The sequence below is a fragment of the Sus scrofa genome, chromosome 10, assembly GCF_000003025.6.
Source record: "Sus scrofa isolate TJ Tabasco breed Duroc chromosome 10, Sscrofa11.1, whole genome shotgun sequence".
Taxonomy (NCBI): domain Eukaryota; kingdom Metazoa; phylum Chordata; class Mammalia; order Artiodactyla; family Suidae; genus Sus; species Sus scrofa.
The window spans coordinates 65,669,176-65,679,995 of NC_010452.4; the positions used below are offsets into that span (position 1 = coordinate 65,669,176).

Consider the following 10,820-nt stretch of genomic DNA (forward strand, 5'->3'; position numbering starts at 1 on the left):
CTCCTTCAAGACGCCTCAGTGACTCAGAGGACCGAGTCACTCTACATATTAGAGAGTGGAAAGGCTAATTGTTTCCCCACCTTTACATGAAAGATACAAACAGGAGTTCCAGCGCTGTTCATTTTATGTCCTTTGGGAAGCTTATCTCCAGTTTAGAGATCACGAATTGGAGAGAGGAAATAAATTTTTTTTTAATTTTTATAAAATGTTAATAATTTTGTGACATGTTAACTAGACTTACTGTGATGATCCTTTCACAATACAAATACCGAATCATCAGATTGTACAGATAAAACGAATGTAATGCTATGTGTCAAGAATACCTAAGGAAAAGGATCAAACCAAACTATATTGTAAGGAACTGCATCAATCCATGATAATACGACATAGAGTTTTGGGTTTTACTAAATCAATACACTGACATCGCATGTTTAAAATCTAGGTTAGACATCCCGTTGTGGCGCCGCGGGTTCAGAGCCTGACGTAATGTCCATGAGACCGCGGGTGAGACCCCGGCCTCGCCCAGTGGGATGAGGCTCTGGTGTTGTACAAACTGAGCGTACGTCTCAGACGCAGCTCAGAGCTGGTGTTGCTGTGGCTGCGGCGTAGGCTGGTGGCTACAGCTCTGATTCAACTCCTAGCACAGGGATTTCCATGTGCCCAGTTGCAGCCCTAAAGATAAATTTTAAAAAAAATCTAGTATTTAAAAAAATTTTAATTGCTGTTTAAATTTAAAAAATGTATACCTCTAAAAGTCTACTTTCCACTTACAGTTAATTTAAAACATGGGGCTGTATTCTCCGTGTTGCACACATGCATGAGCCTGTCTTACACCCGAGTGTTTGAACTGTTGGGCAAACTGGCTTTGACTGGAGTACTGACGAAGAGTTAGGGGAGAGCTGGACATTGCCTTGAACTCTAAGGTGTGAATGGACTTTGGCCAAGTGGACCCTGAGCAATTTAAAAATGAGCGAAAGGTCTGAATAGATACTTCAACAAAGATGTACAGGCACCCCTCCTTTTATTGTGTTTTGAAGATAGTGTATCTTTCACAAATGGAAGGTTTGTGGGGACCCCGTGTCAAGCAAGTCTGTCAGCACCATTTTCCCAACAGCATGTGCTCACTTGGCGTCGCATTCTGTTAACTCTTAATATTTCAAACATTATTATTATTATATTTGTTATGAAGATCTCTGATCAAGGATCTTTAATGTTTGCTTTGGCACTTTTTAGCAATGAAGCCTTTTTGAATTAAGGTATGTGCATTTTTCAGACATATGCCTTTGCACACTTAATGGACTACAGTGCTGTGTAAGCATAACTTTTTATGTTTGCTGGGAAACTTTTATTGTGCTATTTGTTTTACTGCAATGGCTTGGAACTGAATCTGCAATATCTCCAAGGTTTGCCTGAATAGGTAGCAAATAAATATATGAACAAATGATATCATACCTCATTAGAGATATGCAAATTAAGCTAGAAATGAGATAGCAGTTCCCTCTTATCTGCAGGATAAGACACACACCCCACCCCAGTGGAAGCCTGAAATCAGGGATAGTACTGAATGCTGTATAGACTTTTTTCCTATACCTCCATGCCTATGATAAAGTTTAATTTATAACTAAGCACAGCAAAAGGACATTTGAATGGCCAGCATCACCAGTCTTGTGCTTTGGGGACATTATTAAATAAATTAAAGGTCACTTGAACACCAGCACTGCGATAGATACCACAGCAGCTGATCTAATAACTGACCTGGCTGCTAAGTGATTGATGTGTTGGTAGCACATAGAGTGTGGCCATACGGGACAAAAGGATGGCTCCTGTCCCACCTGGCCTGCAGCAGGACAGCCCCAGACTCCAGCACGCCACTCAGCACAGTGCAAAATGTAAAGCTTACGAATTCTTTAGTTCTGGAACTTTCCCTCTATTGTATTGGGACCATGGTTGACTGTGGGTACTGACTCCAGAGAGAGTGACCATAGATAAGGGGTAGTCACTCTCCTGCCACACACCTGTTAGTAGGGCCCCAATCCAGAACACTGGCCACACCAAATGCTGGTGAGGACCTGGAGCAGCAGAGCCCTCACCCCCATGGCTGATGGCGATGCAACACGGTGCAGCTGCTTTGGAAGGCGGTTTAGCAACCCCTTACAAAACTAAACAGACTCTGGAGTTCCCTCACGGTGCAGGGGGTTAAGGTCTGGCATTGTCACAGCTGTGGCTCAGGTCACTGCTGTGGTGCAGGTTTGATCCCTGGCCTGGGAACTTCTGCCTGCTGCAGGTGTGGCCAAAACCAAGACTAAACGGAAGCAAACATCCTCTTACCGTGTGATCCAACACTGTCCCCCTTGGTATTTTCCCAAGTGAGCTGAAAACTTATGTCTACACACAAACCCAACACAGAGGTTTATAGCAGTTTTGTTCATAATTGCCAAGATGTTCTTCAATGGGAGAGTGGATAAACAAACTCTGGGACACCCTTTCAATGTAATATTATTTAGCAATTAAAAAAACGAGCTATCAAGCCACAAAAAGACACGGGGAAAACTTAAATGTATGCTGTTAAGTGAAAGAAGCCTCTCTGAAAAGGCTGCATACCGTATGATCCCAACTCTATGGCATTCTGGAAAAGGCAGACTATGGAGACAGTAACGTGATCAGTGGCTGCCCAGGGTTCAAATGGACGACGGAGCGATGATTGGGTGGTACACAGGGGGTTCTTAGGGCAGTGTAACAAGTATTCAGTTGGATAGTGTAATGAAAGAAATGTGCCATTCATCTGTTAAAACTTACAGAATTTACAATGCAAACTCTGGGTTTGACTTAATAATAATCCATCGATATTGAGTCTTCAGTTTTAACAAAGGTAACCTACTAATGTGAGATGATAATGGGAAATTGGGGAGGGAATGAAATGAATATGGAAACTGTATGTTTTGTTCAGGTTTTTTCTGTAAACCCAAAACCGCTTCGAAAGGAAGAGAGGAAGGAAGGAAGAGAGAAAAGGAAAGATCAGTGGTTGACAAGAGTGCTGGGGAGAATGGGTAAAGCACAGGACTTTTGAGAGAGGAAAACGATCCTGTGTGATGCACCACAGGCACAGCTGTGAATGGTGGTCGTGTGCTGGCCCGTGCTGCTGCTATTTCTAAACTTTTCTGACACCATGAATGTTCCTTGTAAATTTTGGTGTTGGTGGTCCTGCTGGTCCTACACTCCATTCTTCTGCTTGGCAATTTACAGGTGGAGTGTCACCCTTACTTAAACCAGAGCAAACTCCTGGAATTCTGCCGTTCCCACGACATTCTCCTTGTTGCATATGCTACTTTGGGGTCTGATGCAAGGAAGAAATGGTAATGAACCCTATAAAGGTGTTCTGCTCTTAGACACTGTGCCTTCTGCGCCATCTCTGCTCTTAGACACTGTGCCTTCTGCGCCATCTCTGCTCTTAGACACTGTGCCTTCTGAGCCATCTCTGCTCTTAGACACTGTGCCTTCTGAGCCATCTCTGCTCTTAGACACTGTGCCTTCTGAGCCATCTCTGCTCTTAGACACTGTGCCTTCTGAGCCATCTCTGCTCTTAGACACTGTGCCTTCTGCGCCATCTCTGCTCTTAGACACTGTGCCTTCTGAGCCATCTCTGCTCTTAGACACTGTGCCTTCTGAGCCATCTCTGCTCTTAGACACTGTGCCTTCTGAGCCATCTCTGCTCTTAGACACTGTGCCTTCTGAGCCATCTCTGCTCTTAGACACTGTGCCTTCTGCGCCATCTCTGCTCTTAGACACTGTGCCTTCTGCGCCATCTCTGCTCTTAGACACTGTGCCTTCTGCGCCATCTCTGCTCTTAGACACTGTGCCTTCTGCGCCATCTCTGCTCTTAGACACTGTGCCTTCTGAGCCATCTCTGCTCTTAGACACTGTGCCTTCTGCGCCATCTCTCCATGTCTGGGGGAAATTACGGATAGTCATCGGGAGCCGCCCACCTTTGCAAACCCTTTACTGACCCTACATGGTGAGGACTCAAGAAAACTATACTGAATAATAAAGTGACTGATTAAAATGTTCATCCACTTCAAAAGCTTTGGCTTTAAAGATCGACAAGGTGATTTTTTGGCGTTTCCCAGATTAGGGGTCAAATCAGAGCTATAGCCACCAGTGTACACCACAGCCACAGCAATGCGGGATCTGAGTCGCGTCTCTAACCTACACCACAGCTCACAGCAACGCCAGATCCTTAATCCACTGATCAAGGCCAGAGATTGAACCTGTATCCTCATGGATGCTAGTCAGATTCGTTTCTGCTGAGCCACGGTGGGAACTCCATAACAAGGTGATTCTAAGCCATGACGCTGACACTTAGCAGTTGAGGAATATGAGACAAGGAACAGTATCTCTAAGTTTTAGTTTCTTTATCTTTTCGAGAGGAATATAGATGTGTGCCTCTTCGCACTTCAGGACAAAACTGAGACAATTAGTAGAAAGCATTTTTTGAAATAGTAAATTTTTATGAAGTTCTTGATTATTTATTATAATGGTGGTTATTGGGTCTTTGGATAACAATTTTGTCTTCTTGACTTAATCTTTTACTAAGTTTTTTAGAAATGTTTAAAAGATGAAAAATTGCCCGATTTTCCCTTCCCACCTTACTTTCCCTTGTCTTCTTTGGATTTACCAAAAGAAGCAAAAGTGATACTGAGACAGCCAGAGGATGAGGAGGAAGCTCTAGAGACTCACCCCCTCTAGCCTGCGTGAACTTCCCCCAGGTGGGCTGGATATACAGCCTCAGACCTGCAGCTTCTCTGCCTCCCTCCCAGGGTGATCAAGAACAAACCAAGGCTCCTGCAGGACCCAGTACTCAATGCCATTGCTGAAAAGCACAGGCGAACTCCAGCCCAGGTTGCCCTGCGCTACCAGCTGCAGCGGGGGGTGGTGGCCCTGGCCAAGAGCTTCAGTGAGCAGAGGATGAAAGAGAACTTCCAGGTACACGGCAGGGTTGTGGGCAGCAGGGGGCTGACAAAGGCGCATTTCCCCCGGCGCGTGTTATTCGGGGGCCTCTCAACGCGTATTTAGGCAAAGCCTGTCTCCCTGTATACCCTGCACATATTTGTGCTGTATTTAACTCCTCTTTCCTCCACCTCCTGCAAGGGAGGGGTGTGTATGGTGGTTGGGAAGAACAGTCAACAGAGGGTCAGGTTTGAGTCTCAGTCCTGGTCTTCCCTCCACAGTGTGGCCGGTAAATCACCTCGAGGCTTCTTCAGCTGAAAAATGGAGGCATTAGCTGAGAGGGGATCTGAGCTCCCCAAACTCTAGGATTCCTTTGCTGCAACCACAGTCACCCAGTTAAAGCCTCCGAGGGTGACCTGAACTGCCAATCTCAACTCTGAATGGACAAATTCCCAAGACTTTTGCCAGGGGTTGAACCCCAGGTTCATGATAACTGTCTCATGAAACATAAATTCCTACATAAATTTGTGTGTCTGCACCTGTGTGGGTGTGTGTGGAGGGGGAGGGGAGATGTGCCGTATCATCTCTAGGAAATTGATCTTCCATGTCTGATAGGTTTTTGAATTCGAGTTGACCCCAGAGGATATGGAAAGCCTGGACGGCCTAAACAGAAACATGTGCTATTTGCAAGATCTGTAAGTAGCTTGTTCCACTTTGGTTGCTAGGCAGCAGGAGAATGAAGGAATTCCATTTATTCTGGTCCACAAAGGGCAGAGTCTTCTCTCACTTCTTCTTTTAGGGAAGTGGTTGGGAAAAAATTTTCCTTCAAGCCTCCATGCCCTTGTTATTTCACGCCTCTCTGTCCTTTCTCTGCTTAAATCCCAACATCAAACACAATGACATTCTGTGCACGTACCTTTCTTTCTTTCTTTTCTTTTCTTTTTTTTTCTGCACAGCAGCATATGGATCCCCGAGCCAGGGATCAAATCCCAGCTGCAGCTGCAGCCTATGCCACATCTGCGGCAACACCAGATCCTTAAACCACTGTGCCATGGGCCACAGCGGGAACTCCCTTTGCACATACTTTCAACTCTCTTCTCTCTCTTCTTTGTCTTACTCATTGTTCTAAGTGAATCCTGGTTAAATCCTGTTCTCTGCCTAAGTCATCTGTTTTTCCCTCGCTGCGAGATTATTCCTAGAGGCTTTCAAACATTCTTTCATCTTCAAAAAAGTCCTCTCTTGAACTGACTTCATCTGCAGCCACCAGCCCCTGCATTTCTCCTTTCAGAGCCGAACTTCTTGAAGAGGGTCCACATTTGCTGCCCTCCGTTCCCTCTTCCCTTTCTCTTCCGAGCCACACGCATCAGACGTTTCGCCCTCCTCTTTGCAAGGTCAGCCACAGCCTTCCGCTTGGCCCAGTGGTGATTCTCATCCATCTTCTTTAAGCCAGTGAGTCCCCTCTCCTCCTGGACATGCTCTCTCAGCTTTGGCTTCTTTACTGCGGATCTGGTTGCCCCACTGCCCTCCTCGTTCCTCCTCATGGTCTTTGCAGGTGTCTCTTCATCAACTTGACCTCTTAACTCTGGGTGGAGTCTCAGTCCGGCCTCTTCTCTTTTCCAAACACATCCTCATCCTTGCTACTTCCTCTAGCCCCTTGCCCTAACCGCTGTGTGAATACTGACTCCCAAAATCATGTCCAGCTCACACCTGGAACCCTGGACCACAGTTTGTGCAGCCATTTCCTGTACTCCACGCTAACTCACCAAGGGCACAGCTGAGCTCATGACGGAACCTGCACCCCAGCCCCCAGCCCACCTACCAAACACACTTGTGTCAAATTCTTCCTGATAAGGAAACTGGCTGCTGTTTACCTCTCTGCTCTCTCATCTCCGCCTGTAGTCGCCAGAGTGAACCAGGTAAAATGTAGGTCTGGTCAGGACTCCTCTTCTAGTGTCTGGTATCTCCTCTTCATGCCTTCTGTAAAGGCCAAAGTCCTTACAAAACCTACAGAGGCCAGCAGGACACTCCCTCCGTCTCTGCCTCCACGTCCTGCTACTCTGCCCGTTCTGACTCCAGCGCAGCCTAATGGCCTCCTTGTTCTTCCTCACATGCGGGGGCCCACCTCAGGGCCTTTGCACTGCCCGTTCCCTCTGCCCACCGTGCCCTGCCTCCAGATCCTGCGCGGTCTCTCCTTTATCTCCTTCAGTCTTAACACAGGTGCCAACTCAAAGACACCGTCTCTGTCACTTCATCTAAAACTGCGGCCCAGAGAGTTCCTAGTGTGGCTCATCAGATTAAGAACCTGACATAATGTTCATGAAGTTTCGGGTTCGATCCCTGGCCTCGCTCAGTGGGTTAAGGATCTGGCATTGTCGTGAGCTGTGGTGTAGGTCGCAGATGCAGCTTGGAGCTGCAGCTCTGATTTGACCCCTAGCCTGGGAACTTCTATATGCCACAGGTGAGGCCCTACAAAGAAAGAAAGAAAAAAAAATAAAATAAAAACGCATCCAGGACAGCCCTTCCTTTCCCTCCATCCTGCGGTGCTTTCTCTTGGCACACCACGTTAGCACTCTGTACAGTTTCTAGCCTTGTTTGTTTACTTTCTGTTCACCACAGAACGTTAGAGTCCTAGGACCGGATTTTTAAAAAACCACCCTCTCCCTGAGTAATTAGAAAATATTGTTGAGTGAATAATAAAATAATAGGAAAGAGTAAGGGGCAGTGAGGAAGCAGGTAGTCATTTTAAACAAATGATATCAGTAATTTTAATCAATAATAATTATCCAGTGATGGAGTGTTTTCTATCTCAAAAATGATTACTTGATATAGTCGTATATAAAGATGGCTATAGAGAGCTCACCTCCCTTTTGCTAAAGTGGGAACTTCTGTCGAAGAGACTTAGAAGCACTCTCTCCATCTCTAGGCCTAATACGTAACTTTTCACCCAGTAAAGGCATAGATAAATTATTGCTGAGTGCTTGGAAGAAACGGAACAACAGAGATATTTTTGTCACCTTCCTCAGCCACACCTTGAAATAGTTCACTGTGTGTATTTAAACCGCATTGGCAGTGCTTTGAAAGAGGCAGAATTCATTTCTGCCCTCTTGGGATTTTATAATATCGACACAAATAGTTTATCTCCTTAAGTTATAGAATAATATACCTACACAAGTGAAATACATTGGTTTATTCTTGAGTGTCCAAGTGCATGTGAGAATATTTTCTACAGTGAGATCATTACACTGTACTGCAGTTGTACATGGTTGCGATAAAACAAATTGGGTTTGTACTTGTCCAAAAGCTGATTTTCTTTTCTTTCCTTTTTTTTTTTTTTTTTTTTAAAGCCGCACCCACAGCCTATGGAAGTTCCCGGGCCAGGAGCTGCAGCTGCCGGCCTGCGCCACAGCAATGCCAGATCCCGGCCACATCTTCAAACTACACCACAGCTCATGGCAACACCGGATCCTTAACCTACTGAGTGAGGCCAGGGATCGAACCCTCATCCTCATGGATACCAGTCAGCTTTGTTACTGCTGAGCCATAACGGGAGCTCCTACATTAATTTTCATGCTTAAACCCATTTAAAAGATATCTCTCTTGGAGTTCCCGTTGTGGCGCAGTGGTTAACGAATCCGACTGGGAACCATGAGGTTGCGGGTTGGGTCCCTGCCCTTGCTCAGTGGGTTAACGATCCGGCGTTGCCGTGAGCTGTGGTGTAGGTTGCAGACGCGGCTCGGATCCCGAGTTGCTGTGGCTCTGGCGTAGGCCGGTGGCTGCAGCTCCGATTGGACCCTGGCCTGGGAACCTCCATATGCTGCAGAAGCGGCCCAAAGAAATAGCAAAAAGACCAAAATATATATATATATATATATATATATATATATATATATCTTTAGCCAGCCCAGAAAATGACTTGACTGATACTCTGCTTTATCTTTTAGATTTTCTGGTCATACAGATGATGCTTCTTACGGCAATGATTAAGAGCAGTGTCTGTGGTTGCCCAGATTTTGGTTCATGCTGGGGGACATCTCAAGGGTGAGAAAGTAACCGCTTCATTCCCTGTCACTTAGCCTGACGTCGCGATATGGCTAGAGTCCTTCGATCAAGAAATAAAAGTCTCCAAACCCAGTCTTTCTCGCCCAAAGTAAATAAGGATACATTTGGAACAATCTAACTTACTGCTGCCTTGGCTTTTTTGTTTCACTTTTGTCTTATTTTCTCCCCCATGTAACTGACATCCCTGGAAGTGCCCGCCTGGGAAAAAGCTCACCAGAGTGTATTTTCCGAACTGCCCAAGTCCAGCTTCTCACCTGTCTGTAGTTCTTGTGGTGTTTTTTCCTCTTTTATCCTGTGACCTTACCACATCCACACTTTTATCACACTTTTAAAGGCATCTACAGCTTGGAGTTCCCGCTGTGGCTCAGTGGGTTAAGAATCCAACTAGTATCCATGAGGATGCGGGTTCAATCCCTGTCGGCAGCTGCAGCTCTGATTCGACCCCTGGCCCTGGGAACCTCCATATGCTGCAGGTGCAGCCCTAAAAAGACAAAAAAATAAAATAAAAATTATGATAAAACAGACAACAGATACCCACTACAAGACGACTGAGATATTAGAAGTACCTGACCAAGAGTTTAAAGTGGCCATCATGGAAATGCTTCGACAAGCCCTTATAAACATACTGGGGGCAAATGATAAAGTACAAAGTTTCAACAAAGAAATAGACTCCTGGGAGAAGAAAGGGAAGACGTAAAGAAAAACCACATGGAAATTTGGGGGCTGAAAAATGCAATAATAAAAATTAAAAACCCAGTGGATAGGCTCAACGGATCTGAGGGAGCAGAGGAAAGAATCAGTGTTCCGGAAGATGAAGAAACGTGAGCGCACACGCACTGCAAGTCTGGGACAGCGTGGACTGGCTCGGCGGGTCGGATCCGTGTCGGTACCTCGGCTGGGACACGGTGCTGCCCTCTGCAGGACGGTGACACTGCGGGAACACGGAGCGGAGCGGACTCGGGGCCTGTTTCAACCGCGTGGGAGTCGACACTTGTGTCTCGAGAAACGTGTACTCTGGAAGGAGAAGTTGGAGGTGGAGACCAGCTCCACCCGGCCCCTCCGTCTCGGATGCCTCTCTGAGGCACGTCAAGAGTCTGGATGGGGCTCAGCCCGCACCCCATGTGTGGTGTCATCAGAGATGAAATTCTGCCCAGAGCACAGACTGGAGGAAGAAGGAATCAAAACAGGACGGGTTTAGTCCGGATGGTGAAAACCAGTGGCTGATTGTTAGAAACTCCGTGCCAGTCCTGGGCTTTGGCACCGCTTTTACCAAATGGTAAGATGATTGAGAACTGGGAGGATGAGAGGTCAAAAGACCAGGTGAATCCTAGGGGGGAAACAATCCTTTCTGGAAACTGCTTTTATTTCTTTATTTATTTTGTCTTTTTAGGGCCACACCCTCGGCATATGGAGGTTCCCGGGCTAGGGGTCAAATCAGAGTTGTAGCCACCCACCTACACCACAGCCACAGCAACACCAGATCCGAGCTGTGTCTGCGACCTCCACCACAGCTCACGGCAATGCCGGATCCTTAACCCACTGAGCAAGACCAGGGATCGAACCTGCAACCTCATGGTTCCTAGTTGGATTTGTTTCCGCTGCGCCACGACAGGAACTTCTGGAAACCGTTTTTAAATTCAAATTTCAATCTCCCCTCACAATTGCAAATGAATAACCATAAATACAACTTTTCTTGGAAACCCTGTTTGTTCCTAAACTTTAATGCTTAAAGGTTCAAATGCCATCAATTAATGTGCATATTTGTAAGGACTTGAATATAATACCAAGCTGCCTCCGGGGAGAGCTATATAAACTCA

General features: G+C 46.1%; 1 protein-coding gene across 9 annotated transcripts in view; it reads left to right on the forward strand.

The window, feature by feature from the left end:
- AKR1C1 (aldo-keto reductase family 1, member C1 (dihydrodiol dehydrogenase 1; 20-alpha (3-alpha)-hydroxysteroid dehydrogenase)) overlaps positions 1 to 10,703 on the forward strand; it is a 29,656-nt gene extending 18,953 nt beyond the window's left edge. For 5 of the 9 annotated variants that reach the window (XM_005668230.2, XM_005668232.3, XM_005668231.3 and 2 more), the window contains 4 exons: positions 3,244 to 3,353; positions 4,815 to 4,980; positions 5,560 to 5,639; positions 8,886 to 10,703. In XM_005668230.2, coding sequence (XP_005668287.1) covers positions 3,244 to 3,353; positions 4,815 to 4,980; positions 5,560 to 5,639; positions 8,886 to 8,928 — 399 coding nt within the window. In that variant the 3' untranslated portion in view covers positions 8,929 to 10,703. 9 annotated transcript variants of the gene reach the window in all.